This window comes from Scyliorhinus canicula, chromosome 5 (genome assembly GCF_902713615.1).
Source record: "Scyliorhinus canicula chromosome 5, sScyCan1.1, whole genome shotgun sequence".
NCBI classification, from domain to species: Eukaryota; Metazoa; Chordata; class Chondrichthyes; order Carcharhiniformes; family Scyliorhinidae; genus Scyliorhinus; species Scyliorhinus canicula.
In genome coordinates, this window is record NC_052150.1 from 105,934,319 (window position 1) to 105,953,568 (window position 19,250).

The window sequence follows — 19,250 nt, forward strand, 5'->3', positions numbered from 1 at the left end:
TGGGCTGAGAGAATTCTGCCCAGGAACTGTTGAACGGAAAAATGGCCAGGGCCATTCTGGTGTCACAGATAGCAAATAACTCTCCATCAATTAGTCCATAACAGACAAGCCCTGTAAAAGTGTGAGGGAAAAATACATTTTCTAAGTATACACTCTGAAGGCAGAATGGTGCAGTGCTGGCTTTGCGTGGCTGATAGTATCTAACATTCTTAAGCCAAAAGGGAAAAAAACATCACATTGCAAAGATAGCAGCATCTGTGCAGAAATGTATGGGTTCATCAGAACGTGCCGTTCCAAGTTTTGAGTCTGGTCTTTTTGTGTGTCTTCAGCAATGAATGAAGTGCCTCCTAAAATGTGGTTTATCACTTCCAGGGGTGCACACCCCAAGGTGGTAAAGTATTTACAGTTGTACGGATTGAATGTAATTTCCTCCAAATTCTCAGTTTCTACCGATTTAAGGAACTGGCTAAAATGAGCCGATGTGGTTATATTGAAGCAACATAACTATTGCTTATAAATGAAAGCCGCAGTGAGTGTTGTGTGAAGCGTACATGCTTGGGAGTCACCACGGAGACATGTGTGGTTTACCGTGCTCACTGCTGAAACAAGTTCTAATCTCATCAACCAATGCATCACTGCCCCTCGCTTTTTGTTTATTTCCAGATCTTCGCAGCAGCTCAATCCGGAGGCGCTTCTTCCCGCAGAGCGGTTCACGCCAGCACTCGGTGCAGTCACAATCCCTGCTCCACCCAATAAATGAAACCTTCTCAAGCCCAAAGGTGCGTGTGGAGAGGAGGAATCCCAACGCGGAGCGGTTAGTTCGACGAGGCGCGCCTCTGGGATGTGACAGGAATGAGTGCGAGGACCACCATGACTAACCAGGAAAAGTGGATCACCCTCAGCCCTGCAGAATTCTCCCAGTTACAGAAGTACGCCCAGTGTAAGTATTCCAGAATCCCTCCAGTCAGTTGAGCCGAGAAAGCGGCTGTTTCGGATGCTCACGCTGTACGCGGGTTTGGCAGGTTGATTGTACTGTGATAGGTTTGATTTAAAATAGGTGAGAATCACATTGAGAATTAACAGCGCTCAGCAAATCCCGGTATAACAGGAGGAGAACGGGTCCTATATATTTCAAAACCAATCACTTAAAGCCGACACTTGTTATATTTCTGATCATGTAACATATGCTAACCGCTACAGTTGGGGGTACAACAACTGAGTGGTTTATATTAGTGCATTATGTTTATTATGTTGCTTTAGTAACATAGCGAATGGTCTGTTTATTTTTGCATTGCTAATTAATTCACACGAGGTACTTTTACTCCGGGCTGAATTTCAAACAGAACCTTTTGGATCAGCCCGGAGGACCTGCCTGGTCTCGGTGAATGTTGCTCACTCTGTGTGTTGCGCTGGGAGCACACCCTCAGGCTGCTTAAGTGAAGGAGCACTGTTAAAATGCACACTTTTGCATTTTGCCCAGGAAGCAAGAGCATTGCTCACATACCCGCGTCGACCTAGAGCCGAAACAGTCATGTATCTGTGAACCCCAACTCGCTTCAGCATCAATAGCTTTTGCTACATGTTATGTTATGTAATGTGCTGCCATGCTAAGGATCACAATTATTTAAAGCGCAGTTGCCAGAGTGTTAAGTGCAGCCGCCAATTATCATACGAGGAAGAGGAAACCAGCTGCATTGGATTTAAACAGTTTTCTAATTGGTATGTTTCAGCTCTGGGGAAAAAAAAACACTGAATTATTCATTTTAATCAGGTGGTCAATTTCTCAGTGAATTGCGTCCATGTGCATGAAAAACATCTCGGGAACTTCCATTCTTATGCCATTAATTCAGTGTGCATCTTTGGAAAAGCCTTAGTTAGTTCTATTCTTTGCCCCAATAATTGGTGTATTAGAGGGACCTTTGACATTCCCATGGTATACCAGGGTTCCTGGGCTAGCAAACCGTTTCTTCATATGAATTCCAAGTATATGCTTCTTAATAGTCTGCTCCAATAGCCAAACACAATTATGAATGTGGTAGATTCAGATCCCAGTTGTTGCTTTCCAGCGAGGCAATAGAAAGATAACAATTCTCACGAGTTTCAAACCAAATTAGTCCTGTTGGACACCTCCTGTACAAACTTTTGTGGTCAAACTACAACCATAGAATCCCTACAGTGCAGAAAGAGGCCATTCGGCCCATCAAGTCTGCACTGACCATTGGAAAGAGCAACCTACCTAGGTTCATGCCCCACCCCCGTAACCCAACCTAATCTTTTGGACACTAAGGGCAATTTAATATGGCCAATCCACCTAACCTGCACATCTTTGGACTGTGGGAGGAAACCGGAGCACCCGGAGGAAACCCACGCAGACACGGGGAGAAAGTGCAAACTGCACAGAGTCACCCGAGGCTGGATTTGAAACTGGGACCCTGGAGCTGTCAGGCAGCAGTGCTAACCACTGTGCCACCATGTCGCGGCATGCCCTGGCCGGCCATGGGAATCTGTGTTCCAGCAGCCGGCCAATGGGGTTTCCCATTGCGCCCACCCCATGCCGTCGGGAAACTCACGGTTGCGGGTGCGCTGCCGGCAGACTAGAAGATCCCATCAATGGAGAATTCTGCTGCCTGATTTTTTTTAATTGTGAAAAGCTGGGAAATTGAGGTTAAAATGATTTAAGGGTCCATGTACACCGATCATGACTGTTATTTGTAGTGAAATCATATACATGCCCTTTGTGTTCATAGTTACTGTTTTGCCAGAAATTGCAGAGGAAAATCTAGAAAGACAGGGACACATTAACTCACATCAGTAACAACAGATGATGTCACACCATTGAATAGGCAGCACGGTAGCATGGTGGATAGCACAATCGCTTCACAGCTCCAGGGTCCCAGGTTTGATTCCGGCTTGGGTCACTGTCTATGCGGAGTCTGCACATCCTCCCCGTGTGTGCGTGGGTTTCCTCCGGGTGCTCCGGTTTTCTCCCACAGTCCAAAGATGTGCAAGTTAGGTGGATTGGGCATGATAAATTGCCCTTAGTGTCCAAAATTGGCCTTAGTGTTGGGTGGGGTTACTGGGTTATGGGGATAGGGTGGAGGTGTTAACCTTGGGTAGGGTGCTCTTTCCAGGAGCCGGTGCAGACTCGATGGGCCGAATGGCCTCCTTCTGCACTGTAAATTCTAAGATTGAAAGAAATGTTCCGGTCTTTGGATTGTTGAAGACCGGACACACGAACAAGATGCACTAAGTGATCCCTCAGAAGTCCTAATGTAGTTACTTTGTGGGAATTGTGGAGGCAATTTGAACTTTCAATTCCCCTGTTCCTCAGTACCCTCCAGAAACGTCAGAGGATTTGCACTGTTCCGACTTACTTACATACCTGGATAGTTACCCAGGAAATTTTAGAAAAATCCGGGTCTGACTCCTGTCTAACTAGACTCCCCACCCCCTGACACCACCTGATACACTTCGAAGCTGATTTGACATCGCCTTCCGACTCGCCTTTTGACCACACCACCCAACTCCACCCCCCCCTCTCCGCAATGACTCCCCGACTGTCCCCTCTCCCCCTCCCCCTCCCTTCATCGCGTTACCCAGCTGTCACCCTATCCCCTTACCCATTACTCATTAACCTTATACATCTACCCCAGTACACACTTGACTTCTCTCCTTTTCAAAGAGTCTTTGGGATATTTGAACTCTTAGCAGAATACAGCAGCTAGTGCAGTGAAAAGCTTCTTGGGGATAGCTTCTGCGGGGATTCTCTTTGCTGATAATGCTGAGGTTTCCTACACTGAGTCAGTTTGGAGTAATCCTTAAATCAAAGATTGCTCAGAAAAATCAGAGGAAGGTTAAGTGCGCATTTTTTTTTCTGATTTAGGGTAAAGAAATAAGGGTTCTGATCCTTATCGATGAACTGGGCCAATGTTTCTCCGTGTGTGGGAAAAGGTGAAATTGCACAACTCTTCTGTCATTATGACATGGAAACTGTTTTTCACCTGAACAGGACAAACGTACAATTCCCTGAAATAAATTGTTGGACCAAGGAGGGCAGAGGTGCTTCTATTTTGATTTTGCTGTGTTGTTTGATGTGAAAGTACAATGGATGAAACTTTTCTCGATTTTTAGTGAAGCCATAAATATACCCGTTGTACTCATGTTTACCATTGTGCTACAGTTAGCAGAGGTACATATTTATATCTTTATTATTTTACCACAAATAACAAGTGAACGTCTGTGCACATGGATCCCTAATTTTTTTTAACCTCCACTGTTCCCAGATTTTCACTTTTTAAAAATATCATGATCCATCTTTTCTGGTCCAAACTGGATAGCCTCACACTCACCTGCATTGAAATCCATCTGCCAATCCTGCCCCTTACTTAATCTTATCAATGCCCCTTTGTAATTTTATGCTCCCATCTGAACTACCCTCTCTGCTTCCAATAATTGTCATTAGCAAATATCTATATGTGGTTGTCTATTGAGTTAACTTAGCCGTTAATACATACAGTGAAGAATACTTAAGACCGCAGATCCTTGTGCGACACCACTAGTCACATCCTTCCGATTCAAGTACATTCCCAATATACCTACTTCTAAACCTCTGTAGCGAATGCAGCATCAATTAACAACTATTGAGGATTTTGCATCATAATGTCTTCAAGTGCAATTTGGGGAATTTGTGAATGACCCCCTGCTCCCCTGTAATGGGAGTGCGTGGGCAATATAATTACGTTCGCAGAATGTAATTGGTTTCTGTAATACATGTACAGATGAAAGTGTAGTGGTAGGTAAGGTAATGCACATCAGAGCAGGAATCCTAAGATGTACACAATGAAAGGATATTTTAGTGATTCTTCTGTGCTGATTATACACCATTTACTGAAGGAGTCCAGGCATTGTGATATTGTTATCAATAGGGCTCATCAAGCACTGGATTGTTTCCCCTCAGACATTTAAATTATACAGGGATATGCAATCTATTTTGACTTAGAATCAAAATGAAATACATTAGAACATTGTCTGAAATGTTGGGATTGTGCCTGCAGAGGAACACTCATGCATTATAGAGATGTCAAAGAAGGACAATAGAGTGATGATTCTGGCACATGAGGCTTTAAGTTGCAAAAAGCACCAAATCTGAACTTATTTTCAAAGTAGAAAAGAAAACTGAAATAAGATATCATCTAGATCCTTAAAATTCTGAGAGCTATGAATAACATGTTTGTTACGACACCCTGGGCTAGTGCGCAGTCTATTCCAGCCCCACAGACCCTAGAGTCCCAACACAAGTGAATTAACTAATAATTCATATAAAATCTGTGGAATCTTTTGCCCCTTGACTGCTCAATAAGTTATAGCCACCAGATTTGAAAGTTTAAAATAATAATTGTTTATTTATAACAGGAAAAACGTTGATATGCAATAACAGTAATCAAATGGTGGCCAGCTAATCTACTAGTCCCCCCTTTTACCGTCCGACTCACTACCAACCACACACAAGACAGGCACACACAGAGGAAGGGAAAGGGGAAAAATGATTAGGATTAAAATGGAAAAAAAGAGATGAATATCCTTGTTATGATATTGAAGTCATTTTAACTAGCTATCTTTGCAGAATGCTGTGTTAAGATCATCAGTTGGATTGCGAAAGGGGATCTTCTGGCTGTGCATTCAGTCAGAACTCTCAGGAGCAGGTACATTCAGTCAGAATTCTCAGGGGCAATTTAGCATGGCCAATCCACCTAACCCGCACATATTTGGACTGTGGGAGGAAATCTGAGCACCCGGAGGAAACCCACGGAGACATGGGGAGAAAGTGCAAACTCCACACAAACAGTCACCCTTGGGCAGGTCCCTGGTGCTGACCACTGCACCACTGTGCCACCCGCATTTAAACAGGAGGATCCTTAAATATATAAAAGTTAATCATTTTTGAAAAAATAAATTTAGAGTACCCAATTTATTTTTCCAATTAAGGGTCAATTTAATGTGGCCAATTCACCTACTCTGCACATCTTTTTGGATTATGGTGGTGAGACCCACATAGACACGGGGAGAATGTTCAAAAGCCACATTGACAGTGGCTGGGATCGAACCCGGGCCCTCGGCGCCTTGAGGCAGCAGTGCTAACCACGGCCCTATAAATAGATCATTAATGTGGATTGTGATTGCAAAACTGGAGGACCATATTGAAAAGGTTATGAGTGCCCACAATAACATAGATAATCAAATGCTCAAGGAACCTACTTCAGACTATGATGGAGATTTTTCTTATGATAAACTATTGGTTGGACTGTTGAATTTGTACTGGAAATCCATGGTTATATGTTAAAAGAAATTTAATTTCCAGGTTTTGCCAGATTAATCTTAATCGTGGCTTAATCGGGAGATTGACTCCCCACTGAAGGACAGGTCTGAGGCATTCAAGTCAGGCGACCCTCGCCTATACAAGAAATCCAGATACGACCTCCACAAAGCCATCTGGGATGCCAAGAGAGAATATCAGACCAAGCTAGAGTCACAGACTATTATTACAGACTCTCGTCACTTGTGGCAAGGCCAAAACAACATAATGGGCTACAAAGCGAAGGCGAGCAGTATCTCCGGCAGCAGCTCATCCCTCCCCGATGAACTCAATGCATTCTATGCTTTGGTTCTAGCAGGAAACCATCGATCCACTGTCGAGTGCCCCAGCAGCCCATTACACACGCATATCCACCGTCACAGCTTCCAAAGTCAGATCGATCTTCCTGAACGTGAACCCTCAGAAGGCAACGGATCTGGACGTGATCCCTGGTCATGCACTCAGAGCCTGCGTGGACCAGCTGGCAGATGTGTTCACGGACATCTTTCACCTGTCCCTACTCCACTCCGAGGTCCCCACGTGCTTCAAGAAGACCACCATCATACTGGTGCCAAAGGAGAACCAGGCAACGTGCCTCAAGGACTACTTTGCAAACTCCACACAGACAGCCGGTGGCCCTGACATGAATCGTAATGAAGTGCTTCTGGAGGTTGGTCCTGAAGCGCATCAATTTCATACTCTCAGGATGCCTAGATCCACTGCAATTCACGTACCGCTGCAACAGGTCCACAGCACATCTGTACAAAAGACAAGGTTGAAGCATTTGCAGTATCTTCAGCCAGAAATGATCCATCTCAGTCTCCTCTGGAGATCCCCAGCATCACAGATGCCAGTCTACAGCCAATTCGATTCACCCCACATGATATCAGAAAATTGCTTAAGACACTGGATACTGCAAAGGCATTTGGCCCTGACAATATCCCGGCAATAGGACTGAAGACTTGTGCTCCAGCACTTGCCGTACCTCTGTCCAAGCTGTCCAGGTACAGCTACAACACTGATGTCTACCCGGCAATGTTGAAAACAGCGCAGGTGTGCCCTGTATGCAAAAAGCAGGATGAATTCAACCCAGCCAATTACCACCCTATCAGTCTACCTCACTCATCAGTAAAGTATTGGAAGGGGCCATCAACAGTGATGTTAGACAGCACATACTTAGCAAATAATCTGCTCACTGAGGCTCAGTTTGGGTTCTGCAAGGATTACTCAGCCCCTGATCTCATTCCATCCTTGGTTCAAACATTGGACAAAATGGCTGAATGCCAGAGGTGATGTGAGAGTGACTGCCCTTGACATGAAGGCAGCATTTGACCGAGTATGGTATCAAAGAGCCGTAGCTAAACTGGAGTCAATGGGAATTGGGGGAAACTCTCCGCTGGTTGAATTCATAACTGGCACAAAGGAAGATGGTTGTGGTTGTTGGAGGTCAGTCATCTCAGTCCTGGGACAACCCTGCACAAATTCCTCAGGGTAGTTTCCTGGGCTCAACCATATCCAGCTGCTTCATCAGTAATTTTCCTTACAACATAAGGTCAGATGTGGGGATGTTCGCTGATAATTGCACATATTGTACAATATTCAGCACCATTTCTAACTCCTCCAGCACTGAAACAGTCCACCTGCAGCAAGAGCTGGACAATATTCAGGCTTGGGCTGACAGGTGGCAAGTAACATTCACACCACACAAGTGCCAGGCAATGATCATCTCCAATAAGAGATAACCAAACCATCACCCCTTGACATTTAATGGCATTACCACCACTGAATTCCCCACCATCGACATCTTGGGGGGTTACCAGTGATCAGAAACTGTACTGGAAGAGTAGGTCAGAGGGTAGGATCCTGCGGCTTCCTTACTCCACAAAGCCTGTCCAATATCTACAAGGCACAAATCAGGAGTATGATAGGATACACTCAACTTGCCTGGATGTGTGCAGCTCCAACGACACTCAAGAAGCTCGACATCCAGGCAAAGCAGCCTGCTTGGTTTACACCTTCCACAAGCATTAGCACCCTCCACCACCAACGCACAGTAGGAGCAGTGTGCACCACCTACAGGATACACTCCAAGAACTCACCCAGGCTTCTCAGGCAGCTCCTGCCAAACTGATGACCACGACCATCTAGAAGGACAAGGACAGCAGATACATGGGAACACCGCCACTTGGAATTTCTGCTCCAAGTCACTCATCACCCTGACTTGGAAATATATCCACTGTTCCTTCACTGTTGCTGGGTCAAAATCCTCAAACTCCCTCCCTAGTAGCACTGTGGGTTTACCTACGGCACAAGGACTGCAGCAGTTCAAAAAGGCTGTTCACCACCACGGGCAATTAGGGATGGGCAACAAATGCTGGTCTAGCCAGTGAAGCGGGAAAAAAAATATCCTTTACATTCAAGGTGTTAGTTGGAGTTGGGGAGAGAACCTGCTGCATACTTTCAATTCTGTGTGCTCCAGCGACCAAAGCAGTGCTTCTTCTTTCTATGGCTGTGGTCAACTTCATAATGCAAAGCTGTTCCGCATATTCAAATAACTAAAGGAAAATTTCAGCTTCAGGTCATTATATTTCAGAAGTTCAATATTTTCAGGCAAGAACAACATCTTGCATTTGTGCAGCACATTTTAACAGAGAGAAACATTTGGACGGTAGTGAGAAGTGACTGAGGAGGATTCTGGGAGAGGTTGACTCGCTTGCCACAACTAAGAAGGAAATTGCGGAGCATCCAGTGTCAAAGAACGGTAAAGTCCCAAACGTTACATTGCTGTAGTGTTTCCCTCCCCGCCCACCCTCCTCGAACCAAAAGAGAGACAGATTGCTGTGGTGTTTCTCTCCTTAAACGAAAAAAAGAGAGAGGGATTGTTAAATAATTGTAGTTTAAAAACAAAGCCTCAGCAATGTGAATCATCTTGACCTTTAAAGACGGCAGGAACTCTGAGAAATGTGTGTGGCATGCAAGATGTGGGAGGTTTTGGATCCACAAGACATCCAGGTGAGTCACATCTGCATGAGGTGCAGAGGGTAATAGTCCTTGACAATAATGTGGCTGATATGGAGCAGCGACTCTCTTCACTGCGCACCATACAAGAGGGAGAGAGATTTCTGTGACAGTCATACCAGAGGGTGGCCACTCCACATCATGATAGGCAGGCAAGGAGCAGTGTCGGATCTCAGGAGATATCTATTCGTCAAAAGGAAAAGAGACAGCAGGTCCAGGAAACCCATGCCATTGAAGTGAGCATCAGTGGTAGATGAGTTGAGGGAAAACCACAGTACCCTGGTGCTTGCGGCTACTTTGGTAAAATAGGGGGAGGCTTGTAGGCAGATTAGAAGGGTGGTAATAGTGTGTGACTCAATAGTTTGAAGGATAGACAGTCTAGTTTGCAGCCAAGATCGTGAGTCCCATGTGGTCTGTTGCCTCCCGGGTGCAAGCATTGAGGACATAATGGATCAGCTGGACAGACCTCTGCAAAGGGAGGGTGAACAACCAGCAGTTTTGGTTCATGTGGAAACCAACAACATAGGGAAGGTCAGCTTGGAGGTCTTGCAGGACCAGTTTCAGGAGTTAGGGACTAGGTTGAAACGCAAGACCTCCAAGGTAGTAATCTCAGAAAGACTACTTATGCCACGAGCTTTGCCATTTAGGCAAAGACCGATCAGGGAGGTAAATGTGTGGCTTGAGGGATGTTATAGAAGGAACATTGGGATCGCTTTTGGGAAAGGAGAAAGCTGTTCAGAAGAGACGGGTTTCACCTGAGCCAAAATGGGACTAATCTGGCTGAGAGTGTAATTTGCGTAGTGGAAGGCAGAGGTGTGGGTTGTCTAATGGGCTTAGCTTTTGAAGTACCAGTAAGGGGAAAAGAAAGAAGATAGGGAAAAGGGAGTGGGAGAAAGCTTGAATGTTGACAGTGAACAAAGAAATGGTCACGTCTCGAAGGGCAAGAAAGAGATCTGGGTAGGATTAATTTGTATGTGTGTAAATGCACTGAGTATAGTGAAACAAATTTGGGAGCTGGAAATAGAATTTGCTCTCGGGGGATATGACATAGTAGCATTTACAAAAACATGGCTCACGCCAGAACAGAACTGAATACCTAACATCCTGGGTTATGAGGTTTTTAGTAGAGACAGGGTGGGTAAAGTTTTCCTGGCGTAAAAGACCACCGTTTTCACGACGGCGTGGGGACTTAGTCTCCAAAATGGAGAATCCAGCCCTCCATCTTTATTTTTCAAGGGTATATACCTCGCTTGCACCCTATTCATCTCTCCTTTGAAAGTCTCCCATTTTTCATCCACCGTTTTATCCACAAAAATGTGTTTCCAATCAACCAGCTCCTGTTCAATTTTTAAACACCTCAAAATCTGGGATCTTAATCCAGGACTAATTTTTATCCTTTTTCAATTTAATATTGAACCTCATTATATTTGAATCGCTATTTACCAACTGCTCCCCACTCTAGTCTGCCTCATTTCGTAGGACCGGATCCAGCATAGCTTCCTCCCTGGTGGGACTGAAAATGTATTGATCCAGAAAGTTCCCCTGAACACATTGCAGGAATTTCTCTCCTTCCATACCCCACACTCTACCCTTCTTCCAGTTTACCTTAGGGTAATTAAAATCCTTAACTATCAAAACCTTATTTGTCCTGCAGATTTCCATAATCTGCCTATAATTGCTGTTTTTTACTTCCTCCCCAATATTTGGAGGTCTATAATAAATACCCAACGAAGTAGCCAATCCCTTCCTGTTTCTCTCCTCCAACCATATAGATTCTAATTCAGGAACTACACCTCATTCAAGAGCTATGATGCTATCTTTGAGCAAGACTGCTACATTCCGAGAATGGCGCCCTAGCGAAACCCAAGGAACTTCCATCAATTGACAGGATGGATAGGGCATCAGTGAAAGGACATGGCGGTGGAAGAGGACGTGGATGAGGAAGAGGTGGATTTCCCAGGAGCGTTGATGGATTTGATCCAAAAGGAAAGCGAGTGTTTGAAAGGCATGTGGAAATGACTGGTGCAAAACGGCCACCGATTCACCGTTTTGCTGGGGTCCAGCAGGGAGGCAGCGGAGCACTCGCAGCTGTACCTGCCAATACGGCCCTGAGCACTCCCGGTTCTGTGGCCGCGCATGTGCATGGCGGCGGCCTGCAGCGGCCATGCCATGCTTCATGGCGGATTCCGCCCGCAGACCCGGACCGCATAAATAGTACCCCCTTTCAGCTGCTCGCGCGACCCGGACCGCCCGGCCACAGTACCCCCAGCCCCAAATAAAGACCCCCCGCCCGTGGATTGGCCTTGCCCCGACTGTGGCGACCCCGGACTCAGTCTGCAGTCGCCACACGAGGATCCCGGATGGTGTGAGCACACGTAACCCATGCCATCGGGAACTCGGCCGGTCGGGGATGGAGCATCGCAGGGTGGGCCTCAGGCAATGGCTTGAGGCCATGGATAATCGGCGCAGGCTTTTCGGCATCGGGGAGGGGAGAATACAGCCCGGGGTAAGCAAATCTAGAGTACCCTGGATGACTGGTTATTAAGGAGAAAATAAGGAAGAAAAGAGGCACATGATACTTGCCAGTATAATAATAGCAATAGAAAGCAGGAAGAGTACCTCAACTTTAGGAGAGGGGCTAAGATGGAAATAAGGAAAGCCAAGAGGAAGCATGAGGAAGGGATGGCAGGTGCGCTAAACAAATAGTAATATATTTTCTTCAGACATATTAATAGTAAAAGATTAGTGAAGGATAGAGTGGGGTCCATAAGGGACAAGGAGGGTTAGGGTTAACCTCATCTTGGACATGCCTGGGTGACCGTTGTGGAGGTTTTCAGAATTAACTCCTCCCCTTGTCCGGGACAGCTCACCATGTACCCCACAGCAGGATGCCGTCGTCCACAGTAAATTCAGACAGCTTAGAGAAAATGCCAGTTACTTGCCTGGGAGCTGTCGATGCCGAACCACGTATAGGACCATGTGCCAAACTTTGGAAGGGACCGGGTCTGTCTGGGTCCAATTACGCATCTATGAAAGGCAAAGAGTCCATGAAATTCAGTGTCGCAACCACCTCAACCATTGTATGGGTCGACAAGAGGCCTCTCAATTTTAAGACAACCGGCTCAGAGCACCTGCATTCGCAATTTAAATCCCTGGTCTATGCTCAAAAGAATACTCATAAGTGGCAAGTAATAAGGCCCAGCGCTGGACACAAGCGGACGCAATGGGTGGAATCACTTTATCCTGTCCGAAATGTCAAGTAGAGGTGTAAATATCCGAACAAGCATAAAATGGCAGCCGTAGGCATACTGATCAAAGCATTTCATGGAGAACATCACCGCCAGGCCTTTCTCCTCTCCCTGCGTGTACTTTCTTTACGCTGCAGCCAACGTGTGGGAGGCGAAAGCTATCAGCTGTTCCCTTCTGGCCTCCATTCGGTGGAACAGAACAGCCCCAATACCCTCGGGGGGGGGGGGAAGTGTTGCATGTGATTAGCAAGGCTCGATGGGATCATAATGGGTGAGTAACCCGGAAGATGACAACTATCCTTTTACCACCGAAAAGGTGCCTCCTGCGGCTGACCCCAATTCCACACATGATCCTTTTCAGAAGGAGATGTAAGTGAGCCAACATGGCAGCCAAGTTCAAGAGCAACGCATCATAATAATTAACAAGGCCGAGGAAAGATCGCAGCTCCGAGGCATTCGTCGGGGTGGGAGCCTGCCAGATTGCGTGCACCTTCTCCGCAGTGGGGTGCAAACCTTCGGTATCCACCCAATAGCAGAGGTAAACCAACCCCTTTGCATTAAATATGCACTTGGCTCTTCATAAGCAGATACAAGCTTCAGCAAACTGCTTCGAAACAGCCTCCAGGTTATCCAACTGCTCTTGGTCAGAGGCACCCGTGAGCAGCACTTCATCTAAATAAACAGCTACATGCAGGAGTTCCCTCAGGAGCCCCACGATCACGTGCTGAAAAATAGCAGAGGCAGAGGACACTCTGAAGGGAAGCTTGCAGACTCGTAGAGGCTCCGCTGTGTGTTAATGGTGCTAGACTTGCAAGAGGCAGGACCCAACTCAAGCTGCAAATAGGCATGGCTCAACGAGCTTCGTGAATGAATGCCCCCCCACCCCGAAAGGTTCACGTGCAGGTTCTCAATGCATGACATGGGGTAATGGTCCAACTACAAAGCTAGGTTCACTGTTACCTTGTAGTCCACACATAAACTGTTTATCGGGCTTCATGATCGATACTAGCGGCGCTGCCCAATCGCGAATCGGACGGGCCTGACGACCCAACTGACTGAGTTCTGTCGATAGCGAACAAGTCTTTATCCTCTTTGCCAGTTTTGCAAGGAGAAACAAAAGGAGTCCACACCGAGTTGTAGAGAAAAACAAAACTATTTTATTTAACACGCTAATTATTGTGTACAGCTCCTGTAGTTCCCTTTTGGGTCTTCTCTTGTCGGTGCCTGGCTGGCCCACTCTATTTATACAAAAGCACGTGTATTTTGTTTAAGGGTCACCTGCCACCTTATCGGGGAGCTCATATTCTCTGAGCTCCACCGGGTAGTGTAATGGTGATAAACAATGGGCTGTTAATCTAATTATTCCTCTCCTTCACCATGCCACCATCTCCCCATATACACACAGTGGGATAGGAAAGGATCAAAATAATGCAGGGATCAAAGGAAATGGGCGGCACGGTAGCACAAGTGGATAGCACTGTGGCTTCACAGCGCCAAGGTTCCAGGTTCGATTCCCCGCTGGGTCACTGTGCGGAGTCTGCACGTTCTCCCCGTGTGTGCGTGGGTTTCCTCCGGGTGCTCCAGTTTCCTCCCACAGTCCAAAGATGTGCAGGTTAGGTGGATTGGCCACGCTAAATTGCCCTTCGTGTCCAAAAGGGTTAGGAGGAGTTATTAGGTTACGGGGATAAGGTGGTAGTGAGGGCTTAAGTGGGTCGGTGCAGACTCGATGGGCCGAATGGCCTCCTTCTGCACTGTATGTTCTATGAGGAGAAACATCTTTACTCAGAGTTGCTGGGGTTTGGAATGTGCAGACTGGGAGAGTGGCAGAGGCAGATTCTATAGGAGGTTTCAAAAAAGTGATGAATTGAGAAAGGGCTGGGGAATGGGACTAGCTAGGTAGCTCTTTTGGAACCTAGTGCAGACATGATGGGCTGAATGGCTTCCTTCTGTGCTGTAAAATTCTATGATATCCAACGAAATATGGATGCCAAGGAAAGGTTAGGAACATCTATTGTAACTTTCAAATTAGAGAGGAGACGGTGGCATAGTGGTATTGTCATTGGATTAGTAAACAGAGACCCAGAGTATTGCTCTGGGGACCCAGGTTCAATTCCCGCCACTGCAGATGGTGAAATTTGAATTTAATAAAAATATGAAATTAAATGTCTAATGATTGTCGTTAAAACCCATTTGGTTCACTAATGTCCTTTTAGGGAAGGAAATCTGCCATCCTTACCTGGTCTGACTATATGTGACTCCACACCACGGTAATGTGGTTGAGTCTTAACTGCCCCCTCAAGGGCAATCGGGGATGGGCAATAAATGCTGGCACAGCTTGCGATGCCCATGTCCATGAACGAATAAAAAAAAAGCTGTCACAGTGAACAGATATAGAGTAGCCATAAGCTGATCGACCAACGATCAACACTGCCAGACGGATTGTTTCCATTTGAAAACCAGGCAGTTTGCATGACAACTTGGATTATCTTCAGACCTGTTCTGTACCATTTCAGGAAACACTGTTTCAAATCATCAATAGCGTCATGTATGGAAATGATTTTACCTTCAAGCTTTCCATGTTATTGCATCTTAAGAAAGCATTTTTGTTTTATAGTGATTTTTAATCTATTTCCCTAACTCTTATCAAAAGGAGAAAGGCTCAACCAATAAAAATGGCAAACAGCACCTCCATCCCTGTATGAATGATAATAAAGTTCTCTGATGTATATTGGTAAACTGTGGTATATGTATGCATATATGCTGTGGCAACAGCTTTTGTGACATCAGAATTTTTCAACACTGTTGGTCCATGAATATAATTGTTATGTGTCAACAATGCCACTATTGCATGTCAAGACAGAAGAGAAATTCACAAAACTGGTTTATGCATTCCTTCGGCAACAAAAGTATTTTATTTTTCCCGAAAATAATGAGTTGCACCTTGTCTATAGATTGAGTCATACCGAGATATTTGAAAGATGCTTATTTTAACTGTCCAATGATTAGTGCAATATCAGGCATTCTGAGAGGGGTAATGAATAGGGATTGCCTTATCAGAGGCTATTGCCAACACAATGCTATCACCAGTCAAATAACTACTGAAGAATCTTCTCCTGTGGAGAAAGATGTAAATGAGCCAGTAGATGAGGATTTAAATGACAGAATGAGAACTGTAAATTTAGAAACATTAGCATATATGGTATTGTGGATAATAAAGCATGTATTGTGCTGCTTTTATGAATGCTGAAATTATATCTGCATTAAAAAAAATGACAATGTGGCTGAAGAAGGTATTTTTTCCAACAAAGGATGTGGAGATCACTGGCTAGGCCAGCATTTGTTGCCCATCTCTAATTGCCCCATAGAAGGTGGTGGTGAGCTGCCACTTTGAGGCGCTGCAGTCCATCTGGTGATGATGTCCCCATATTGCTGCTGGGAAGGGAATTGCAGGATTTTGATTTTGTCACAGAGAAGGAACCATTATATATTTGCAAGTCAGGATGGCGTGTTGCTTGGAGGGGAATTTGCAGGTGTTTAATGGGTTGCAGAGGGAGGGAGTTTTGTAAGTGCTCTTGAAGAAGCCTTGGTGGGTTGCTGCAACACATTTTATAGATGGTACTCACTGCTGCCATGCAGAGCTGGTAGTGGAGGGAATGAATGGCTTGGACCTTTGGTCTTAGGTGGGGATCACAGAGTTGGGATGGTTCCCTGTTCTGTAAAGTTGATCCAGGAGAAAATCCTCCAGGTGTTGGGATTTTCATTCTGGGGTTGCAGGAGGTGGGGTGGGGGGGGGGGGAGAGCTTGGAGCAGTGCATTCTCTGAGACAGCAGGGCAACTGGAATGAGTGCGGGGGCAGTTGGGTCCTACAGCAGAATGCCTGCTGTTATGGGCCAGTGGTCAGAAAACTACAAAATATATTGTGGGGTTCACCTGACCTGCAGTGTTTTTTATTTGGGTTACAATGAGCACATGGGCCTGCCATTCAGGTGTTATTCAACAGAGGCCTTTAGCACTTTTAATCAAAAACTAATTTTATTCTACAAATTTAGTTAACTTTTTTATAAACACACAGTAAGCATTTTTATCAACTACCGACATAAATACCCCACACAGCTACAGTACTCTATGTATAACACTTTATAAATGTCCCCCTTAAGCTGTTCCAATTTAATAACAAGATCCCATAAACTAGAAAACCCTTTTCAAAGGTGTGGCCCAGCACACACCACTCGAGACCTGGTTTGGATGCTCTTTGTGTCCTTTCCAAAACAGCAGGTTTGAATTTCTTCCAGAAAACAATTATTTCTTTTCAAATTATTAAGCAGTCTGGAACCAGCTTTTAAAATGCAGATACAGGGACACTTTGTTTTTAACCTGTGCTGTACAAACCTGTTCAAACTCAAAGTGAAAGTAAAACCAACTCAAAAACGAAAGTAAAAACCCAGAGCCACCGCCCAGCTCCACTCACACAATGACACTACTGAAGCCATGTGATAAGACAAAAATATTTCTGAAAGGGGAATTCCCATAACACCGCATCTGTACTCTGGCACTGCATTGAAGTCTTTTTAAAAGACCTATAAAACATGAAACAGCCCTCACCACCCCCCACACACTTCCCAATCCCCACCCATGCCAGCTCATGACACCTCATTGTTGGGAAAACAAAGGTAGTTGTACGGGAGTCATATTTGTATTGGTATATTGGTAACCATTCGAAATAAGGTATCGTTTTACAGTGGGTTTAATTTAATGTTTCACTGCCTGAAAGGATAAAACCTATAATGAGATTCATGCTGGACAAAGGTGTTTGTCTGTATGGTGGCTGTTAAGTTCCGACTGTGTTTCTATTGTGGCTGTTGCTTAGTAACTGGTGCCTTGTAAGGCAGAGAAGCTTTTAAGTTTTAGTTCAACTAATTTGAGTGCAGATGGAGACAGGACACTCGAGAGTGAACAATTTTAAACTCTGCCAGGAGTAGCTGGACAAGACAATGATGTAAGTGTCCTACGGAACTAGATACAATCCAGATAATCAGGAAATTAGGACACAAATAATGTTTAAGACACCTGACGTTAAGAGAACAGTCAGGTATTGTTTAGTAGAATTCAAGTAAGAGTAAACAAAGTGTTCTGAGTTAAAGAGACAATTGAAGTAATCAGATTTAAAGTGGTACAGCAGTCTTCAAAGATAAATCAAACATGTTATCATTTTAATACAGTATGGGAAACAAGAGTTAAAGCAATTGTGAGCAAATTGCACAGCAGTCAAGACAAATAAATCCTAAAGAGGTTGGTGTAAAATCATCGACTGGATTCACTGTTAAAGGTGGAGTGGAAGCATTGTTTCAAAGTGTTATTTGGAAAACCTGGTCTGAATTTTGCGAATGCAAATCACTCAGGGAAAACATATTTATTGAATTATTGAGAGAAGGTTTTAAAATATGTTCTTGGGTGCGGTGTTTGGAAACTCTCACATGACAATCATCTGGGGGGATTCGGAGTAGAAATCCACAGACACGTACCTGGGTTCAAAATGGAGTGTGCATTTGACCACAGTTATCATGTGTGCTTAAAATGTGTGCTAATGACCCCATTGTAGTTAAAGATGCATTTTGTAATCCATGTTAATCTTTAAAACTGTGTGTATTGATTCAGATGAGGGGGAATAAATGAGAGTTTGTATTATTATCCAATTGTTTCGTGTTTAATAAATGTTTTTTTCTCTTGTTGTTAAAACTGATTATTAGTCCTTTGAGTCTGTTCCATTATATTTTATTTTAAAAAGCATAAGTTACAGTTTTTGGGAGCCAGGGTTCTATTCTGGGATCTTGCTGTTCAGTTACAATATTAACTAGGATTGTATCAGCATAGGAACTGAATTGTTACTTTGCATCAGTCTTCATGGTGAAGACACCAGTGGGATGCCAGAGCTCCAGGAGAATCAGGGGTCAGATGTGAGTGTAGTGGCCATCACTAAGGAGAAGGATCTGGGGAAACTGAAAGGTCTGAAGGCGGATAAATCACCTGGACCGGATGGACTACACACAGGGTTCTAAAAGAGACAGCTGAGGAGATTGTGGAGGCATTGGTGATGATCTTTCAGGAATCACTGGAGGCAGGAAGAGTCCCAGATGACTGGAAAATGGCTAATGTAACACCCGCTGTTTAAGAAGGGAGGGAAGTAGAAGGATGGGAAATTATAGGGCGTTAAGCCCGACTTCGATCATTGGTAAGATTTTAGAGATCATTATTAAAGATGAGATCGCAGAGTACTTGGAAGTGCATCATAAAATAGGACTGAGTCAGCACAGCTTTGTCAAAGGGAGGTCATGTCTGACAACTCTGTTGGAATTCTTTGAGGAGGTAACAAAGAAGTTAGACAAAGGAAAATCAGTGGATGTTATTTATTTCGATTTCCAGAAGGCCTTTGACAAGGTACCACAAAGGAAACTGTTAAATAGGTTAAAAGCCCAAGGTGTTAAGAGTAAGATCCTGGCATGAATAGAGGATTGGCTGAGTGGCAGAAGGGGATAAAGGGGTCTTTTTCATAATGGCAGCCGATGACTAGTGGTGTGCCTCAGGGGTCTGTGCTGGAATCATCGTGTTTCACAATATACATTAATGATCTGGAA

General features: G+C 44.8%; 1 protein-coding gene across 1 annotated transcript in view; it reads left to right on the top strand.

The window, feature by feature from the left end:
• Window positions 1–19,250, top strand: part of dgkb (diacylglycerol kinase, beta) — a 1,237,676-nt gene that overhangs the window by 56,527 nt on the left and 1,161,899 nt on the right. The window contains 1 exon segment of the mRNA XM_038797484.1: window positions 664–940. Coding sequence (XP_038653412.1) covers window positions 853–940 — 88 coding nt within the window. The 5' untranslated portion in view covers window positions 664–852.